At 41.4% G+C, this 22533-nt stretch overlaps 1 protein-coding gene across 2 annotated transcripts in view; it reads left to right on the plus strand.

Moving 5' to 3' along the window:
- Positions 1 to 22533, plus strand: part of GLRA2 (glycine receptor alpha 2) — a 281710-nt gene that overhangs the window by 231299 nt on the left and 27878 nt on the right. For both annotated transcript variants that reach the window (XM_070943572.1, XM_070943573.1), the window contains exon 8: positions 3932 to 4081. In XM_070943572.1, the coding sequence (XP_070799673.1) occupies positions 3932 to 4081 (150 nt within the window). The remainder of the gene's footprint in view (positions 1 to 3931; positions 4082 to 22533) is intronic.

A 22533-nucleotide genomic window follows, 5' to 3' on the forward strand; every position in this document is an offset into this window, starting at 1 on the left:
GGCTCAGCTGGGCAATGGGGGGGGGCAGGGATTTTTGCTACCGGTTCTCTGAACCACCCGCCTCCATCGCTTCCGGATCGGATGATCCCGTCCGAACCAGGAGCATTTCACCCCTGGATTGCCTTCTGAAGAAATGTTTGGAATGAGCAAGTACATATTTACAGATGTAGTTGAAGCATTGAGATGGTCTTTGAACCTATGACCATTAAAGATTATGGTAAATATTGTATGCTTATAAAATAGAAAGGAGTCCTACAATAATATCAATTAAATGTTAAGGTAACCAGGTATGGCAGAGGAAAAGATATTTCTTCAGCTGTGAAATGACCAGCTGCATTATATTTGTGCTTTTCACAAGATGGAAGGAAGACTCTGTGTGTGGGGGGGGGAGGGTGGATGTGTTTGTGTACTCTCTGTAGAATACTATTAAAGGAAATACTTGGGGTCATCAAAAAGGTATGGAGCAAGACAAAACACAGTGATCTTTCACTTATATATTTATAGTAACAAGCATATTTAATATAGAAACCTTTAAAATGATATCGATTCCTGTAATTAAATTTGTGCAACATATTAACAATAAAAGCAGGATGAATTTGATTTATTTTTTTTAAAAAAAATGGGCTTAGGAAATTTACATTACTAATTGCATACTTTGGGGAGGATGAATAGAAAATGTCTGTATTTTCCAAATTGTTTGGATATAAAATACATTTTTTCCAGATGGAGATCTATTTAGAACTCCAGAACAGAGTTAAATATTCTGTGGTTCTTAATACCACCTGCCAGCATCCCAAACTGGATTATGTTGCCTGCATCTACTATTTTATCCTTTTCTCTCTTTCTTCTATATGTAACACAACTTCTATTTATATAACAGTAGCATACATAAATGGTGTCACACAATGAACCACCTACAAATACTGGTCAAGGGAACTAACTTTGATTCTTGAGTAACTAAAAGTCAGCATGATAGCTGCTTCCACCAGATCTGAGAGATGCAATATTTATCTTGTTGATACCAGTGGGAGTTTTGCTGATGGTTGCTATGGATGCAGGGCTTCATACCCTGGATATCATGTTTTATTTATTACATAGCAATGAAAATATAGTTTTGTTTTGCATAAATCTGTATGTAGTTCTGCTTTGGGAAGAATGTATATACAATGCTGATTATTTAGAAAAATGCAAATGTACGAAAGTGATTCTCTGGTGTAGATATCTTTGAAGCATTTTATATCCATGAATGTTGTGCATTGATTTTATTCTCCATCTGCACTGGAGATAAAAAAATTTGTAAAGCGGATAAAATAAGTATGGTTACTTTGCACATGTACTACAACTCTGAAAGTTACAGATTTAAATATATGTAAAATTGCTTCTTGTCAAATCATTCCATCTGTGAAGCCAAATATCCAACTGCATAGTACAAATAAAAAAGAATTACTAGACAGAACTGTTATCTTACTATATTTGAATTTCACCATTCAGAGCAATACAGATAATCCTTGCAACCGCAACTGGGCCAGAATTTTGATGTATGTCATCATGGTCCTAAATGAAAGAACCATATTATTATACTTGATTTTACAACCATTTTTATGATGGTGGCTAAACAAGCCATTGCCAGGAAACATTTTTAAAAGTTAAAAAGCTTTAAAATGTGATCATGAGACTGCAGGACACTGCAACTGGTTATAAATATGAGACAGTTGCCATGACCTTGCAGGGATTAGTACAGCAGCCATAACTGAAGAAAGGCCATAAGTGACTTCTTTTGAGCCCATTTTAATTTTGAATGGTTGTTGTGTGGTCATATGTCAAAGACTACCAAAGAGTTAAAATTATCCAGCTAAAATAGGAACTGGACCTTTGAGATGAAGAAATGCCAAGTCAGAATTTATTTCAGATTTGTGATTTTCTGGTTTGGCATCATGATGAGACAGTCGAGATAGTGGGGCTCCATGAATCCCAGCTGATACCTCTTCATTTGGGAGGCCCCAAGGGGCTAAAGTCATCCTAGAGGGGTAATGAAGAAAGGAGGGACCCCTTGCTGATCGAGGGAGAGCAGCTGCTCTCCTGCTCAATCCAAGGCACCCTCCCAACCAATAAAGAAGAGATACAGCCATTATGGCCAGACCGAACCCAGGGAAACTGAAGAAAGAAGCACTAATGAGCTGTTTGTGATGGAGTATTGGAACTGGGTGAGATGACTTTCAACTTCTATCACTAAATAAAACAATTACTGAAAGAAAGATTCTCCAAAGCGTAGAGAAAGCGGCGAGTTAATACATGGAGGTAGATTTCAGACCCAAAAGAGAAATGGAACTGGAATGGGAGACTATTAAGGTTAAACTATAAAAAAGACTGGACTGGAAGTTATAGTATTGTGAAAAGTGATTTAAACTTGCAATTTTTTTGACTACTGGAAGAAATGTTATAAAGAAAAATGACCTTTTTGACTATGTGACAATCAGCTGATATATCTTTCATTTTGTTTCAATACTGGAACTAGAGCTGGGACGACTCCTACTGGTGAAAAAAGATATTATACTACTACATAGTTGGAAGAGACCTTGAAAAGAAGTCAGGATTGATAAAAAGAAGGGAAATAAAGTGAAGAAAGGCAAACAGCACCTGAAACAATGGATTATTTTGATTAGAACTTAGTACAAGTAGAATGTAGAGCAGGGAGGATACCAGCTGGCAGACAAGAGAAAGACAGTAGCTATTAGATTTGCATTCTGGCAGTTTGGGAGTAAATGGTGAGCCTTTTGAAGACTTTCAAAGTAGTGCAGATGTAAACAACACGGTCTTTTTTTGGAATTGCTTTGAACTCCTCTTCAGTTTGAACGATTGATGCTGGTGGACTAATGAAACATGAGGGAATTTGATGGGCCACTCTGGCTTATAAATACTGTTTGATAGAACATCCTACGAAGCAAAAGAAGAAAAGTTAAACAAGATCTACAAATTTAGACAATTTAAAGGAAGTAAATTGACTGACTGAGGAATATAAATATAGTTGATTCTGAAAAACAGTTCTGCCCTTTTGTTTTTTCTATCTTACTTTGATATTTTGTTGATAAACTATTTGAATAGTTTCAATCAACCCAGTGAAGGTGAACAAGGCCCACAGATCAACATAGGGCACATGTTTAGCATGTAGAAGCTCCCAGGCTCAATATCTCACATTTCCAAATAGGAGGATCAAAATCTTGAAATTGTTTCCCATACAAGTAACCTTTGATTTACAACAGTTTGTTTAGTGACTGTTCAAAGTTAAAACGGCACTGAAAAAAGTGACTTATGACTGTTTTCCACACTTAACAACCATTGTAGCATTCCCATGGTCACGTGATCAAAATTTGGATGCTTGGTATCTGACTCCCAGGGTCATTTTTGCAACCTTTTGCAACCATCTGTTAAACAAAGGCAGTGGGGAAGCCAGACTCATTTAACAAACATGTTACTAACTTAACAACTGTAATGATTCATTTAACAACAGTGGCAAGAAAGGTCATAAAATGGGGCAAAATTCACTTAACAAATGTTTCACTTAGCAACAGAAATTTTGGGTTTAGTTGCGATCAAGGATTTTCTAGTCAAAATATTCTTGACTAGATATTCTAGTCAAGGATTAAATGTATTCCTAAAACTGATACCCAGAGGAATGGAACAAATGAGCACCTAAGAATGGCAAAACATAACAAACAAAGTAGATGAAATGTGAATGTTTTGTGCTTATCTGATGAATACCATCAAATTCTTTACTTTCAAAATCAATAATAAAATATAAAAATATTCAGAGGGGCCCTTGTAGATACTAAGAACAATTATTCTGTGTACAACCTATATCTCTGTATTCATTGCCAGCCTTGTTCTTAAGCACATCTGTCATGATTTTATTTCTTGCTTCCTTGTCTTGCAGGTGTCTTATGTAAAAGCTATTGACATCTGGATGGCTGTATGTCTTCTTTTTGTCTTCGCTGCATTGCTTGAATATGCGGCAGTGAACTTTGTGTCAAGGCAGCACAAAGAATTTTTAAGGCTTCGAAGAAGGCAAAGGAGGCAACACAAGGTACAATATCCTATTTTCAGCATAATTATAACTGCCATAAAAGGAATTGAGAATTTAAAAGAAATTCATTTACTGCCAGTGGTCTTTGTAATTGGCATCATACAAATGAGGACAATCACACCCACATTTAGTCAATATTCAGACTAAATGGTCTTTGTACTCAAATTTATGACATTTAACCAACTTTAAACTAATTTTGAATATTACTTTCCTATTTAATGTAAATGACTTTTCAACACTTGTCCTTAACTGATACTTTTGAATTATTCTGATAATTATGAAAAGGTTTAAATTCTGCTTCAGTTGCCAAGGAATCAGTCATAGTATACACAGTATCAGCTAAGATTTTTTTTTAATGTACAGGAATGGAAGGGCTACTAAAAATAATCTATTTATTCTGAGCTGGTTTTGTCTTGGATTTCCTTTAATATTTACCAGGCCATTTAACTCTACTATTTTGGCCATTCATTTATTATTTAATTTTCATAGTCAGCTCCAACTGATTTCCTTCTAAATTTCTTCCTGCAGTTCATTCTAATGCCGTTCACTAATTATGTCATTCTTTTTGTTATTTTACCTTGTTCCATATGTCATTGCATCATTTCCATTTTTATTTTATTGTTTTGCTATTTGCTGATCAACAAATTTGAAAACAGACCACAGGCTGGGACCATTGGAAATGAGGATATCAATTCATTAAGTGAATGGCTTGAGGGTAAAAGCATCATCAACATATGGAACAATGGAAATTAGAGCGCCAATCCAAATTTCTGGATAAATTGAGAAATGGACAAGGAGACAAGAAACTAATATATGCATGATATTATAAACTGGCAATCACCATTATTCATGAGATCATATATATATTCCAGTTCTTCTGTTAGACAAAATGCTTTTCTAAGTTTCATGAACTGTCTGTGTACTTCTTTTGTCCTGGATTTCTTCTAGATTTCCATCAACCTAGTTCAATGCAACTTCAGTATCTCATTCCATTTGGACTGATATGGATTTTGGTAGTTCAGTTTTACAATGCACAGTTATTGAAAACATTATGCAGTAATTAGATGGTAACAGGTGACATTAAATCAGGTTCAATTCCTGGTGACTACATTGTCTACATTCAGATTGAATGAATCATTCTTTTTGCAGTCTATAGTGTAACTGCCTCCAAATCCTTATTTCCTAAGTATCCAAGCACATATATATGCATGTGAGAATTCACCTACCTTTATTACGATGGTTTGTTACACAGTCAGACAGATGTTTATATTAGTTTTGCCATTTTTATCCCCTTATCGAGTTCTTACCAAAGACCTGGAATAGGCAGATGTTGTTAAAAGTATCATCACAGGATGTAAGCAATTCCAAGTAAAGCTATCTTTTGTAATTGACAGATGGTGATTTTATCAATGCTGATGGTGTTCAAGCGGTGGTTCAATAGTTTTGGGATTGTACCCAAGGCACCTATTACTATTGTTATTGGCAGTTTTATATGCAACTGACTGGAATAGGGTGTGATTTTCACTACAAGAATGATACATTGGAAAATATTTACTCCACAGACAACATGAACTTAATTCTCATTTTCAGTTTATAGATAATTCTTTATTTTTGACCATTTGTTTATCAATTGTTCAAAGTGACAACAGTGCTGAAAAAAAATGACCTATCTTACGCTTATGACTATCACAGTGTCCCCATAATCATGTGATCATAGTTTGGGTGCTTGGCAATTAGCATGTATTTACAATAGTTGCAGCATGCTGGGATCACGTAATCACCATTTGCGACTTTCCAACCAGCTTACAACAATCAGTCAATTGGGAAGCTGGATTCACTTAACAACAGTGGCAAAAATGTTCATAAAATTGGGCACAGTTGCATAATGGCTCACTTAACTTTACTGCTTAGCAATAAAAGTTCCAGTCCCAATTTTGGTCATAAATTAAGGATTATCTGAAGTTTGGCCTTCACAAAGTGAGGAAATTCCTTTGAATTGCTAGAATTCATTTTTGTCATCTTATTTGGTCCAAGAAGTTGCTGAGTCAAATAAAAAAGTGCACATTCATTAATAGTCCACTAAATATTTCTACGAGTATCTCTAAGAGAGCTTAAAAACAATATCCATCTTTAGTCAAATGTTTTTTAGTGGCCACTCCCTCTGAACATGAAGATTTCATGAAATGACAAATAGTCTTTAATGTTTTATCTTCTGTGACTGAGTTCATCATTTTTTAGAGTTATCTACATTCATAATCATTATTACATCGTAATGTCATATTTCCCCTTTATGAATTACTGCCTTGCTGTGGCGAAAGGGCTTGCGTAGCTCAATGAAGCTATGAGCTATGCCGTGCAGGGCCACCCAAGACGGACAGGTCATAGCAGAGAACTCTGACAAAACGTGATCCACTGGAGAAGGAAATGGCAACCCAATCCAGTATCTTTGCCATGAAAATCCCATGGACAGTACCAAAAGGCAAAAAAATATGACGCTGGAAGATGAGCCCTTCAGGTCGGAAGGTGTCCAATATGCTACTGGGGAAGAGGGCTAGTACTAGTAGTGGGGCAGAGGGCTAGTACTAGTAGTGCCAGAAAAAGTGAAGCAACTGGACCAAAGCTGAAAGAACTCTCAGCTGTGGATGCATCTGGTGGTGAAAGGAAAGTCCGATGCTGTAAAGATCTATTCTCCATACTAACCTGGAATGTAAGATCCATGAATCAAGGCAAGCTGGACATGGTCAAACAAGAGATGACAAGATTGAACATCGACATCTTAGGAATCAGCAAACTAAAATGGACAGGAATTGGTGGATTTAATTCAGATGACCATCAGGTATACTACTGTGGGCAAGAATCCCTCAGAAAAAACAGGGTAGCCTTCATAGTCAATAAAAGAATAGGAAAAGCAGTACTAGGATACAATCCCCAAAATGACAGAATGATCTCAGTTCAAATCCAAGGCAAACCATTCAATATCACAGTAGTTCAAGTCTATGCCCCAACCACTGGTGCTGAAGAGGATGAAACTGACCGGTTCTATGAAGCCCTACAGTACCTTATAGAATTAACACCAAAAAATGATGTCCTTATCATCATGGGGGATTGGAATGCTAAAATAGGAAGACAAAAGATAACCGGAATAACAGACAAGTTTGGCCTTGAAGTACAAAATGAAGCAGGGCACAGGCTGATAGAATTTTGTCAAGAAAATACGATAGTCATAGCAAACACTCTTTTCCAACAACCCAAGAGACGACTCTACACATGGACTTCACCAGATGGTCAACACAGAAAATAGATTGACTATATGCTCTGCAGCCAAAGATGGAGAAGCTCTATACAATCAGTAAAAACAAGACCAGGAGTTGACTGTAGCTCAGATCATGAGCTTCTTGTTGCAAAATTTAGGCTTAAATTGAAGAAAGTAGGGAAAGCACTATGCCACTCAGGTATGAACTAAATCATATCCCTGATGAATATATAGTAGAGGTGACAAATAGATTTAAGGAATTAGATCTGATAGATAGAGTGGCTGAAGAACTATGAACAGAGGTTCGCAACATTGTAAAAGAGGTAGCAACTAAAACCTTCCCAAAAAAAAAAAAAAAGAAACGTAAGAAAGCAAAATGGCTGTTTGAGGAAGCTTTGCAAATAGCTGAGGAAAGAAGGGAAGTGAAAGGCAAGGGAGAAAGAGAAAGATACACCCAATTGAATGCAGAATTCCAGAGAATAGCTAGAAGAGATAAGAATGTCTTCTTAAATGAACAGTGCAAAGAAATAGAAGAAAACAATAGAATAGGGAGGACTAGAGATCTCTTCAAGAAAATTGGAGATATGAAGGGAACTTTTCATGCAAAGATGGGCATGATAAAGGACCAAAATGGCAGGGACCTAACAGAGGCAGAAGAGATTAAAAAGAGGTGGCAAAATTACACATAAAAACTATACAAGAATGAGCTTAACGTCCCTGATAATCACGATGGGATGGTCACTGACTTCGAGTCAGACTTTCTAGAATGTGAAGTCAAATGGGCCTTAGGAAATCTGAGCAACAACAAAGCTAGTGGAGTTGACAGTATTCCAACTGAACTATTCAAAATCTTAAAAGACAATGCAGTAAAAGTGCTACACTCAATTTGCCAGCAAATTTGGAAAACTCAACAGTGGCCACAGGATTGGAAAAGATCAGTTTACATTCCAATTCCAAAGAAAGGCAATGCCAAAGAATGTTCAAACTATTGCACAATTGCACTCATTTCACATGCTAGTAAAGTTATGCTTAAAATCCTACAAGCTAGGCTCCAGCAGTATGTGGATCGAGAATTACCAGAGGTACAGGCAGGATTTTGAAGAGGCAGAGGAACTAGAGATCAAATTGCCAACATACGCTGGATCGTGGAGAAAGCTAGTAAGTTCCAGAAAAACATCTACTTCTGTTTCATTGACTATGCCAAAGCCCTTGATTGCGTGGATCACAACAAATTGTGGCAAGTTCTTAAAGAGATGGGAATACCAGACCATCTTATTTGTCTCTTGAGAAACCTATATGCGGGTCAAGAAGCAACAATGAGAACTGGACACGGAACCACTGAGAAAAGAGTCTGGCAAGGCTGTATACTGTTACCCTGCCTATTTAACTTATATGCAGAGCACATCATGAGAAAGGTGGAGCTAGATGAATCACAAGTTGGAATTAAGATTGCCAGGAGAAATATCAACAACCTCAGATATGCAGGTGATACCACTTTAATGGCAGAAAATGAAGAAAAACTAAAGAGCCTCTGGATGCAGGTGAAGGAGAGTGCAAAAGTTGGCTTGAAACTCAACATTAAGAAAACTAAGATCATGGCATCCGGTCCTCTCAAATTCTGGCAAATAGATGGGGAAGAAGTGGATGTAGTGACAGATTTTATTTTCCTGGGCTCCATGATTATTGCAGATGGGGACTGCAGCCAAGAAATTAAAAGAGGCTTGCTCCTGGGGAGGAAAGCTATGGCAAATCTAGATAGCATACTAAAAAGCAGAGACATCACCCTGCCAACAAAAGTGCCTAAAGTCAAGGCTATGGTTTTCCCAGTTGTCCTGTATGGCTGTGAAAGTTGGACCATAAGAAAGACTGAGCACCAAAGAATTGAGGCCTTTGTACTATGGTGCTGGAGAAGACTCCTGCAAATCCCTTGGATTGCAAGGCTATCAAACTGGTCAGTCCTAGAGGAAATCAACCCTGACTGCTCTTTAGAAGGCCAGGTCCTGAAGATGAAACTCAAATACTTTTGGCCACCTAATGAGAAGGAAGGACTCACTGGACAAGAGCCTAATGCTGGGAAAGATTGAGGGCAAAAGAAGAAGAGGACGACAGAGAATGCAGTGGCTGGATGGAGTCACTGAAGCAGTTGGCGTGAGCTTAAATGGTCTCTGGGGGATGGTAGAGGACAGGAAGGCCTGGAGGAACATTGTCCATGGGTCACAATGGGTTGGAGACGACTTCGCAACTAACAACAACAACAACAATGTCATATTTCCTTTTTGGAGATACTCATATCTGGATGGAGTCTAAGTATTATATACTCAACTTACTGCAATTTATAATTTGTCATTTTAAAAGGATTCTTTTGAAATTAGTGGTATTTTGTATTGTAAGGAAAGTGTCACGCTTGTGATCAAGACATAAAACACAGTGCATGATGCAAACATCCTTTTGTTGTTTCCTCTGAATAATTTAACAAGCCCTTGTCACAAGTCAAGCAGGATACCATCTCTCTCTTAAAAGACAAAAAGTCATCACAACACTGAGAGCCAACATTTCATACAGCATTAGAACTGACAGTGTTTATTCTGATGTTAGCACTTACGTTACCTAAACCTCGAGACTGATGACATCAGAACAACAAGAGCAGAAAGGAAAAAAATTAATCGATGTTATATTAATAAAACATTGAATACATCCATATGAATGAGGAATGGGTGTTCCAGCCAATGTTCTGGAAGGACAAGTGTCAATTCTTCTCTGAGTTACATTGATGACTTGTGACTTGCTGATCTATTTGTAGACCAACATAAAACAAAACATTACTTTCCTAGACACCAAATCATACAAATGGAATATTCCTGAGCATGTCATGGTCTGCCCTATAGAGGAAACCAGGGGAACACAACCTTTCCCATAATGGAAAAGAATGAGCACGTGACATCTAAGAACAAGAGAAAAGTAAAGTCTTAGCAAGCTTCATGTATGTCAAAGTAGTTATCACACAATTTGCGAACTATGATAACCCATTTAAATATTTGTTATGACATCTATAAGTTTAACAAAGCTCTCAGGTGGCCAAACAACAAATCTAGGTATGTATTACTACTCCTATATGCAAAGATTGCCTAGGACAGGAACTACTCAGGCTTGGATAAGGAATGATGGTGTTGATTCTCTTAGGAAATATTTTGGGACCAGCAATTCCCCATTGTTTTATAATGCACAATCATAAGTTACAAGAATATTTTATCTTCCATGCTGACTTCTCCAAATATTTATGAATTTTGCTGCAGCAAACCTCAATTAAACTTTTGTTTGTAAACTATTGAAGGGCTGTTACTGCTGCTGCTTCATGCTTGAACTTATAAATTGTTAATATGCCAATGTTCTGTCCGTTCCCTGAGTTCTTAGGCTGGTACTGAATCTTTTCTCCTTCACTTTATTCCCCTCCCAAGAGCAAAGAGAGCATATTCAGGTAGTCCTCAACTTACAACCATTCATTTAGTGACCATTCAAAATTACAATGGCATTGAAAAATATGACTCATGACTGTTTTTCACACTTACAATCGTTACAACCTCAAGGTCACATGATCAAAATTTGGATGCTTGACAACTGGCAATTGTATTTATGATGGTTGCAGTGTCCTGGGATCATGTGATCATCCTTTGCAAACTTCTGACAAGCAAAATCAATGAGAAAGCCAGATTCACTTAACAACTGTGGCAAGAAAGGTTGTAAAATGGGGCAAAACTCACTTAACAACTGTCCTGCTTAGCAATGTAAATTTTGAGGTCAATTGTTACTATTGAAGACAACAGAGCTGCTTTTGGTTTGTTTTATTTCACTTACTGCTACTGAGCTCTTCTTACCGCAGGATGAGAAGACACATTACTACTAGTCCTAACATTCAGCAAGAATTTGTATAATTCCTATATTCCATGTCCTACTTCCTGGCAATATTTTGTGAAATATGTGCTTAAAAGTGCTATCATGACTCTCTTCAGCTGTCAGATCTAAAAGTAATCCAGCTTTTCCTCATTAGAATTAGCTCCTAGTTCTTTCATCTTTCATGTTAGTTTTTCCATACCCGTTCCAGTTGCTGAAGTGTAGTGCTCATGAGTAGTGTTTGAAGTTGGATCTGGCCAATGCAGAATACAGGGGACCTCTTACTTCCCATGATTTGACAACTGGACTTGCATTGGTTTAGGCAGTGGTAAATCCAGAGAGAAGTAAAAAAAAAGTCAAAATAGTGGCATGCTCTCCAGAGAAGCTCTGCACCTTTGCTCATATATATAAAGATTTACAAAAGGAGTAAGGATTTGATCACACATTTGAGATTGCCATCTTGACTTTTATTGACCCCCACATGTAGATGCAGATGGATGCAGCCTAAAATTACATTTGTTTGTTTAGCTGATGATTCATATTCAGTTTATGATCCAAGATCTGTTCTTTTGTACTCTTAGCAATATCTCTGCATTTGATTTCATTTTCCTAAATCAAAACTTCAACATTTGAAACAATACTTTTTCAAATTAAATGAGAATGGTAGAAAAATGCAAAAGAAATTTGCAACACAGTATTAGTCATATTGACAATTCTCATAATTGGAAAGAAGACAACAAAAAGCCAATGACCTTTATAGAATAATAGCTTTATTACCATGTTTTGAAATGAATCACACCTGTCTCTCATTTCATTGGTAAACTGAAGATCCTCCTGCACCTTTCTCTTCGGCCTTGCTCCTCCCACTGCTTCTGTTTTTGTAGCTTCTTGAGCTTTCATTTGGGTTTGCTGTGTCTTTAAATCTTGTTCTTTTCACTTTGTTGCAGCACAAGTCTGCCTTTGATTTTTTGGTTTTTCTCTTTTTTCTGCTACTTCCAAAGGTTGAACAGTACCAAAAAGTTGCAATAAATCATCTTCAATAAGCGAGGTCTCTCCTGCAGCTTGTGGGTGTTTACTTTCCTTCTGTCCCTGTATTGCCAGCTCTTCTTTTCTTCTCCTCATTTCCTGAGATGGTGGGCATCCAGCCTTTAATACATTAGTATAAAAATCTCTTGCCTTCCATATTGTGTTAAGGCGATGCCTTTCTCCCATATAATTCACCACCAGTCCAGCTGGAACATCCCATCTAAATTGAATCTGTCGATTTCTAAGTTCATCCACCAAAAAAGCAAACTCCTTTCTGCTTCTCAACATTTTTGGGGGGATTTCTTTCAGCACTAAAACCTCTTGTCCTGCCATTTAAAGTTTATTTTTATAGAAAGCTTGTAAAATTTCATTTCGGGTCCTCCTCGTTGTAAAGTAAATCACAAAGTCTCTTGGCAATTGATTCTGTCTAGCAAACCAGGTGTCGAGTCCTACCGGAGCTCGCCATCGATGGGGGGTGTGGGAGACGAAGGAGTGGAGATAAGCAGCCGCAGCGAACACACAAATAGTTCCTGGATAGCAGCATTCAGGGCGATGATTGATGACGTTGCCGGGCCTCTCCGATTCTGCTGTCCTCGCTGCTCTGGTGCTTGCAGCTGTTACTGTTAAGGGAGTGGGGGGTGCTTGATTGATAATCACCGGATGTATGTTTAAGGGGCTGAGTTTTTGTTAAATAGCGCTGTGGTGTGATTACACCCAGCGCTGACTTTGAACCAAAACACCGACTTGTACTTTACTTTTGACTGCAAGCTTATCATTGCCAAAGTAAACCCTGATACTCTGTGTGTTACTGGTGATTATTTCCTATCGCAGTTCTGAACGAACGACAAGCCGAGAGAAAGTCAGCGCTTGGTTCCTTTTCGCAAGAGGTGAGGAGTCCCTGTGGCTTTGCAGCAAAGGGGGGTATGGCAGAAGGGACGGCCTTGGAAGAGCAGGAATGTGGTGGAGATGTGGAGGGGGAGGAACCACTGATAGAGGAGGTGAAGGAGAGTGTGGAACAGTTGGCAGTGAAACCAAAAGTCAAGCAACCCAAGAGCGCCCCGCCCCGACCAGAGGAGGAGAGTTTTCCAGGACAACGGGCTCGGACGGGGGATTGGTGGCACAGCTCTGTTCTTCTCGGGCCACGGATGCCAATGCCCCCTTGCTTGGGAGCGTCTTTCCAGGGCTGGAGGGAAAGACGATGGTCTGAGGAGGATGAAGGGGATTGGGGGTATCCTGCCTCATCCGGTCCCAGCACCATGGATACGCTACGTGAGCGTTTTGGGGAATCTGGATTTCGTGACGCCTCATCCTGGCAGCCCTGGGTTGCAGGCTGGAGCCTCCAGGTTCTTCTTGGCAGGATACAGGGGTGACCGCTTCGGAGACCCAATTCCAGCTCACAAGTCCTAAATTGAGGATGGAGCGGACCTCTAGACGATCCATGGACCAACCCCCTCCAGAACAAGACCAAGGTGCCTCGTTGGGAGACCTTGGAGCCGGTCCTGAGCCCCAACCAACGCAATTGGCAGGGGGCTTACCTGTTGGGGGTCGCGGGGCGACGAGGGACCGACCTAGGCAGGACAGAAGAGCAACTGGAGCAGCGAGGACCCCAGGCCCCATGCCTTGGCCTCCGGGGGCCCCGCTGGGGCTGTGGGTCCCGCAGGCCGTTTGGGGACCACCTGCCCTGCAGACTTCCTTTGACGGAAGCCCTGAACGAGTGGCTATTTTCTTAAGCCAGGTGATAAGCCATATGGACCAATATGGACAGTGGTATCCCTCCCAGTGGGCTATGGTGGTTGCTGTTACGGGGGTCCTGACGGGAGAAGCAGCTGAGTGGGTGGCAGGCCTCCATGCTAAACATGCAAGGGAACTCGTGGACATGGGACGATTTCTGGAGGCTCTTCGTGCCAGATTTGAAGACGAAACAAGCGCCCAGGTTGCAGAGGGGGATTTGTTTGCGCTTAAGCAACGGGGCGTACCAGCAAAGGAATATGTACAGGAGTTCCGAAAGATTGCGGCTCGGTTGGTGGGGTGGCCAGAACGTCTTCTGGTGCACCAATTCCATAAAGGACTAGACCGTGATTTACGGCAAGCCTGCGTGTACCGGGGCTTGCCCCCCAAGTTGAGTGTGTGGTACAAGGCAGCCATCGAATTGGACGTCGGTCTCCGAGAATTCCTTATACGGGGTGAAGGGGTTGCAAGTCAAGGAAAACGACCAGCAGAACGCACACAAACACCCAAGGAGACTAAACCGAATGCTGGCTCCGGCTTGGGGGAAAGGATCCAGCGGCCTGCGTTTCGTTGCTTCAGATGTAATCGCCTTGGTCATCGAGCAGCCGACTGTCCTCATCCCATGCCCCGCAACTTGGACCAAAACCCCCCTCCTAGAGCTGTGTTGAGAGGCAGAGGCCGACCAACATCCGAACGGTCCCAAATGACTCGAACATCCTGTATGGAGAGGGATCCCCTGGCTACAGATACTAAGAAAGTGGTGGCGGAAAAGTTCCCGATTGTGGCTGGGGATAGTGATGACGACGATGAGGACCCACATGACCCGATGGTGAGCGACCCCATCCGACCTTTTGTGGTACCAGTCGTACTCCGAAACCCACGGGCAACCACTGGACGCCGATATGAGGCATTGATTGATTCAGGGTGTACTCGTTGTTTAATTCGTAGGGCAATAGTTGACGAACTTGGGCTGTGGGTTGTGCGGTTGAGAACCCCTATTACCTTTGAACAAATGGATGGTTCATTGCTGGGAGGGGCACCAGTGACTCATATAACAGAAAAGGTGCACCTCGATATTGGGGAGCACACCGAAACTATTCGGTTTATTATAGTGGAGAAAATGTTAGAACCAGTGATTTTAGGATTAGCATGGTTGGACAAGTGGGCTCCTACGATATGGTGGGAAGGGGGTTTTCGCAAACTTCGATTACCGTTGGGACCTCCCCCTACCAAGGAGGAAAAGGAGCCAGCAGGGGGAATAGAAGCAGAGAGCCCACCAGCAGACACGACGTATCCTAATGTGTATAGGGATCTCGCCAGAGTCTTTAGTGAGGAGGAATGTGAGACCCTGCCCCCTCACCGGCCTACGGATTGCAGTATTGAGTTAATAGCCGGGGCGAAGCTACCCAAGCCCCGGATGTATTCAATGACACAACCCGAACTAAAAGAATTACGAAAATATATAGACAAGAACTTGGCCCGGGGTTTTATCACACCTAGTCGATCAAAGATGGCTGCCCCTGTCCTGTTTCGTGGGAAGAAAGATGGGGGTTTACGCTTATGCGTTGACTTCAGAGGTCTCAATGCAGTGTGTGTGGAGCCCCTCTATCCACTTCCCTTAATGAAGGACCTGTTAGCTGCCCTAGCCACCGGTCGTATCTTTACGAAACTCGACCTACGCGAAGCGTATTATAGGATATGAATCAAACCAGGGGATGAGTGGAAAACAACATTCAATTGTCCCTTGGGAAGCTATCAGTTCCAGGTCATGCCGTTCGGACTACAGGGCGCTCCTGCGGTGTTCATGCAGTTCATCAATGAAGTGCTGCATGAACATCTGTACAGGGGTGTCCTTGTATATTTGGATGACATCTTAATTTACACGCAAACTGAAGAGGAACATATATCTCTGGTCCGACAGGTCTTAGACAAATTATTAGCTGCTAAGCTGTACGTGAAACTATCCAAATGTGAGTTTCACAAAAAGAGGATAGATTATCTAGGCTATAGAATATCAGAGAGCAGGGTAGAGATGGATCCCAGAAAAGTCCAGGCAGTGCTTGAATGGCAGGCCCCTAGAACCAGAGGGCAATTACAGAGCTTTCTAGGCTTTGCAAACTTCTATCGGCAGTTCATTCCCAGATTTGCTGAAATAGCCCTACCACTAACGGATCTGTTACGGACCAAACCGGCCACGGCTAAACCAAAGCCGGGACAAGCGTTGACGTGGTCGTCAGCATGTCAAATGGCTTTCGAGCAGTTAAAAACACTCTTTGCTCAAGAACCAGTACTCAAGCATCCAGACCCAACGCAGGCATTCGTAGTCCAAGCAGATGCTAGCGACATGGCTGTAGGAGCAGTACTCCTACAAAGAACACAGCAGGGAGGGTTACAACCTTGTGCCTATACGTCTAAAAAGTTAACCACGACAGAGCGGGCATGGGCGATCTGGGAAAAAGAGGCATTCGCGGTCCGTTGGGCGTTGATGACATGGCGACATCTCTTGGAGGGGGCGTCTCATCCTTTTGAGGTATGGACGGACCATAAAAACTTAGAAGCCTTACAAACGCCCAGGCGACTATCTCCCAAACAGATAAGGTGGGCACAATATTTTCAGCGTTTCTCTTTCCGGTTGCGGTATGTTCCTGCTGGGAAAAACTTCCTGGCTGATGCGCTGTCCCGGATGCCACAGTATAATAACAAGCGAGAGGAAGTGATAGAACCTCTAATTGCACCTTCCCAAACCCTATTAAGACTTACAGAAGTAGATGGTCACTTATGTACCGAGTTTAAAACAGCTTTACAACAGGATCAATGGGTAATCCAAAACCCCTCTATGGTTAGCTATAATGATGGAATAGCGTGGAGGGAGAATAGAATATATGTTCCAGAACGTTTACGGAACGTAGTGTTATGCAGGTGCCATGATGCCAAATCAGCAGGCCATTTTGGGTATTTAAAAACTCTACACCTTGTGAGGAGGCAATTCTGGTGGCCACGAATGCGTAAGGACATAGAAACATACGTAAAAGGTTGCACAACCTGTGCAACCGCCAAACCCTGGTCTGGACGACCGTTAGGGACTATTACAGACAGTCGCGAATCCTAGCAGGCCTTGGGAAGAGATCGCTATGGATTTCATAGTCGATCTTCCCCCTAGCCATGGCCACACTGTAATTTGGACGGTGGTAGATCTGTTTTCGAAACAGGCCCACTTTGTGCCATGTAAAAGCATACCATCCGTGCGACAATTAACCGAACTCTTTTTGCAACATATCTATCGTCTCCATGGAGCACCTAAGAGGATTATATCCGACCGCGGTGTTCAATTCACCTCTAAGTTTGGAGACGATTTGTCCGTTTAATTGGGTCCTCTCAAGGGTTAAGTTCAGCATTCCACCCGAGCACTAACGGTGCGGCTGAACGGGCCAATGCCATGGTCGAAAGATATATCAGATGCTACGTTTCTTACCAGCAGACGAATTGGTCAGGACTCCTGCCTTTCGCTGAAGTGGCATATAACAACATACCCCGCCGCAGTACTGGGTTCTCCCCTTTCCAAGTAATATATGGCCGAGAGTTTTCAGCCATTCCAGAGTTAGATCCCCCTATGACAGACGGTGACACGCCACGCGGTTGGGCCGATAAAATTAGTAATGTATGGCCAAGTGTAAAAACAGCATTACAAAAGGCAGCAGACGAGTACAAAAAATATGCAGACAAGAAAAGAGCTGATCCAAAACCATTCCGGATAGGAGACAAAGTATACTTATCTACAAAATACCTTAAACTCCGACTGCCCAGTAAAAAATTAGGACTTAAATATATAGGACCATTTCCCATAACACAAGTCATCAATCCTGTAACCGTAGCTCTTAAACTTCCCCCTCTGTTCAGTAGGATACATCCCGTATTCCATAGCAGTTTGGTGAAACCGGTGACGATAGAAAGGCCAGGTACCTCGACTACTCCACCGGGTCCCGTGCATACCAACCAATATGAGATAGACCGAATATTGGACTCCAGGGTTCATAGGGGGATGTTACAATATCTTGTGCGGTGGAAAGGATACCCTGTAACACAGGCCTCGTGGGTGGCAGCACCCGATGTTCACGCTGCCCGATTGATACAACGGTTCCATTGGAAATACCCAGACAAACCTAATGCAGGATCGTAACAGTGACTAACATCTGTATGCTTTCTATTTATAGGTGAGCTCCTGGTAGGGGGGGGGGCGCCTGTCGAGTCCTACCGGAGCTCGCCATCGATGGGGGGTGTGGGAGACGAAGGAGTGGAGATAAGCAGCCGCAGCGAACACACAAACAGTTCCTGGAGAGCAGCATTCAGGGCGATGATTGATGACGTTGCCGGGCCTCTCCGATTCTGCTGTCCTCGCTGCTCTGGTGCTCGCAGCTGTTACTGTTAAGGGAGTGGGGGGGTGCTTGATTGATAATCACCGGATGTATGTTTAAGGGGCTGAGTTTTTGTTAAATAGCGCTGTGGTGTGATTACACCCAGCGCTGACTTTGAACCAAAACACCGACTTGTACTTTACTTTTGACTGCAAGCTTATCATTGCCAAAGTAAACCCTGATTCTCTGTGTGTTACTGGTGATTATTTCCTATCGCAGTTCTGAACGAACGACAAGCCGAGACCAGGAATTAACACGATATATTTTGTCAATTTGCAATGAGAAATCTGCTTGTTGCTCCCCAGTTATCTTTGCAAAAGCCTCTGTAAAGATCTCTCTCAAATTCTCTCAATTATGTTCTCTCAGACCTCTTACTCTCAGGGCAAACTCCATCACTCTATATTGTAACATCACCACTTCATCGTCTGCCCTGTTCACCTTGGTCTGAACTTCATCCATTTTATTTTCCAAATTCAGATTAGACTGATTAATTTTTTCTACTCTTTCATCCAACAATTCAATGTGTTTTGCCAGTCCCTGAAATGCCATTACTATATCTTCTCTTATTTCTTTATTCCGAGTTTGAATGACCTCTTTAATTTCAGCCATCTCATCAGACACTCCCTTAATTTTCCCCTCTAAAAAAGAAGTCTGTTGCTTCAAAGCCTCCTGCAAAGATTCCTGTAAAACTTCCAAAGTCAATATTTGTGGGTTTGAAGTAGACAAAGATTGTAGTTTTGATGGTTGTGCTGGCGATCCTCCAGCACTTTTAAAGCCAGATTTTATTTGCTTAGAAGCCATTTTTAGCTTTCAATTTATACTTCTTACAGCAACCAAATCAGTAAACCAAATGTTTTTAAATCTTTTGTAAGTATTATAGTTTTTTTAAAGTCCAAACTGTAAACTTTCCACTTTAAATCTTTCTTTCTTTAATATAGAATCCAATAGTCTTAAATAGCCTTAGAAGCACTAACGATGTTAACAATCACTTTCACTATAACTTTCACTTTTCCCACGCCCTGTTAGAGTTCAGGCACCATGTTTGCGTTCATTTTTGAAGATTTTAGAAGGAAGAAATATTGATACAGAGTTAAAGTTCAGTACTTACAGTTGCTCGAACTCCTGTTTTTGCTCTGCCTGCTTTAAGATTATTTTGAAGCTAAATGTTGATTGCAGTGGTGGTTGCGGCATCTTGTTCTGCTTAAGCAGAAAAGTCCCGGATCTGGAACTCAGTCGGACTACCAGGGAGCTCTCACCCTCCAAGCCCCAGAATTACTCCTAGGGCTTTTGGGGAGCTCTACCTTTGTCTGGCTGCTCGCCTTCCTCTCTTCTCCCGAGGGGAAGGTTTCCAAACTGCCAGACAGCTGATTTGCGCTGTCCTAGCGGTTTTAACGAGATTGCGGGGCTGACGATCCAAAAGGAGCGTCTGCCAGCACCTGCGGTACCACCGGAAGTCAAGACTAATCCAGATTGCTGTTGTTTACATGTAGGCAAAATGACTCAACTTTAAGGTTAATGAATTATTTGGTGATTATTAGAACAGCTACATCATTAATTTTACTAATTACTTTATACTTTAATTTACTAATTAAAGTATAATGTCCCAAAAGGCAACACTGTATGGAACAAGAGGAGGGGAAAAAAAAAGAGTGAATTTTCACAAGATTATATAGAATATTAATTTAATTGTAGACACATTATAAGGCTAACTGAATGTCAGTTGTTTCAGAATCTGTGGGTATTTGGACTTTCCAGAGAACAGGTTCTTCCATCTCTAGTTATGGATGGGGTAGCACAATCAGACCCAGACTCAGTGCACAGTCTGGGGGTCCTCTGCTGCTGGAAGAGCAGATGGCAGCTGTGGCTAGGAGAGCCTTTACACATCTCCGGATAGTTGCATCCATTCCTAGACCAGGAGGCCCTGTTCACCACCACCCATGTCCTTGTAACCTCTTACTTAGATTACTGTAACATGCTCTACATGGAGCTTCTCTTGAAGAGCATTTGGACACTTCAACTGGTGCAAAATGCAGATGCATTTACAGTAAGAATATCTATTTCTATACAACTTCCATTATGATGTTTTAAAGACAGTTATTTGTTTTTGTTTTGATATCAAGCAACTAATACCTCTTATTTCTTCATATGCCCACTCACAAACACACATGTTGTATTTATGTTACATCCTTACTATAGTTATGCGATGGAAATCAATAGTATAGTTCTTTAAAATGCAGGTACAACAATATCACACTTTTATGTGCTTGAGGCAAGTCATTTTTCTTGACCCAGAAAATGTTGTCTAGATTACTTACTGTGAAGAATGAATGCATACGCTGGTGCAAGAATGTGGGTATAGCCTCTGTCAGACCTGCCGCAGTTTGATCCCTTAGGGAAGTAAAACTCTTGATTCCATTAGAAGTGAAAAAGCACTTTTACTAAGGAATACTGATTGCAGTAAAGTCAAGCAGAATTTAAAATTCCCACATGCCAACATGAAGTTAAAACCCCTGGTTCCCTTAGCCCTCCCCTCATGGTCAGTCTGTGTGAAGTCAATCCAGTACTGCTGAGATGTTATAAGAAACTCTGAGGTGTTTGGGCTGGTGAAATTCCACGCTCAGGGCAAACAGCCTTGAAGATGCCAGCACGAACTGGATTCCAGATGCCTCTGTTCTTCTTCACCTGCCAATTTCCCCCTCCCAATTTCCCACCATAACAGTATACAGCAACCTGACCATTTATTCCACCCTTGTCCCCGTCCCTTCCTCCACTGATGGCAGAACACTGGAGTGGGGTGACACTGAAGCTGGTGATTCTGACATGCTGCCCTCCTTGACAGGGATGTTAGTGCTGCAAAACAGACAAAAGGACACAATACAGAAACAAGGCAAAATGCAGTTAGCTCAAAAGCTATTTTGGTTTATCTGGGTACTGTTTGTGGAAGTGTTCAAGAAGTTTGTTCACTTTAATATGTTTAAAGCCCACCCATTCAGTTTCTGAGAGAAAGTCCTTCCATGCTACTAGGTACTGAAGTTTTCCCTGGTGTTTTTGTGAGTCCAAAATGTCCTTAATTTCAAAATGTTGTTCAGTCATGAGTGGCTCAGGTGATGGCAGCAGCTTTGGGTGCAGAGGGAATTGAGTTTCCAGCTTTACTAAGCTACAATGAAAGACTGTGAATGCACCTGAGGGATTTCAGCAGCTCAAGTTCCATTGCAACCGGGTTGATGATTCTCTTGATAGGAAAAGGGCCTACATAAGGGCATACATTTTTTTAGAAGGGCTGTCTAGATTGTAAATGTTTGGTGGAGAGGTATTCTCAGTCCCCTACTTTGAAATCTTTGGCCTTTGTTTGTTTTTTGTCTGCTTGTTTCTTATCAGATTCTCTTGCCTCCACTAATGATTTCCTGACCAGTGGCCAGGAGTCTTGTAGTTGGGCAACCCAATCTTTTAAGGAGGAAGGGCGTTAGCCAAGGGCAATTCGGCCATGGGTGCAAAGTCCTGACCCATGGCCACTTTAAAAGGGGTGAATCCGGTACTGCTATGTACCAAGTTATTATAGGCCATCTCAGCAAAATGGCAGATCAGTTCAATTGTCCTCCTGGTAGTTTATGTAGCACCTCAGGGATTGTCCTAGTACCCCATTCATATGTTCATATACCCCATTCATTTCAGAATGATGACTAGAACTGAGCCTTTGGGACTTCCCAAGGAGCTTCAAAAACTCTTGCCAAAATTTGGAAGTAAATTGCATTCTGTGGACAGAGATTATTTGCTGCTGATTGCCATGTAGTCTATAAACATGATGAATACACAGTTTGGTCAGAGTAAGAGTGGAAGGGATTTTCTGGCAGGGCACAAAATGCACTTGTTTAGAAAACAAATAAGTGATCACCCAAATTATGGTGTTTTCTGAGGTCTCAGATAGCTCTACTATGAAATCCATAGAAATTTCCTTCCAGGGGTTGCTAGGCTCTGCTACAGGTTGAAAGAGCCTTGGTGTCTTCCCTTGCTGCCTCTTAGCTGAAGCACAGACTGAGCAACTAGCCACATAATTTTGAATGTTCTTTTTTAGTGATGGCCATCAGAATTGGCGTTTAATTGGGTGCAACATTTTTACAAAGCCAAAATGCCCAGTGGTTTTTGAA

This window comes from Pituophis catenifer, unplaced genomic scaffold (genome assembly GCF_029215685.1).
Source record: "Pituophis catenifer annectens isolate HBS135680 unplaced genomic scaffold, rPitCat1.0.hap2 SCAF_4, whole genome shotgun sequence".
In the NCBI taxonomy this organism is placed as follows: domain Eukaryota; kingdom Metazoa; phylum Chordata; class Lepidosauria; order Squamata; family Colubridae; genus Pituophis; species Pituophis catenifer.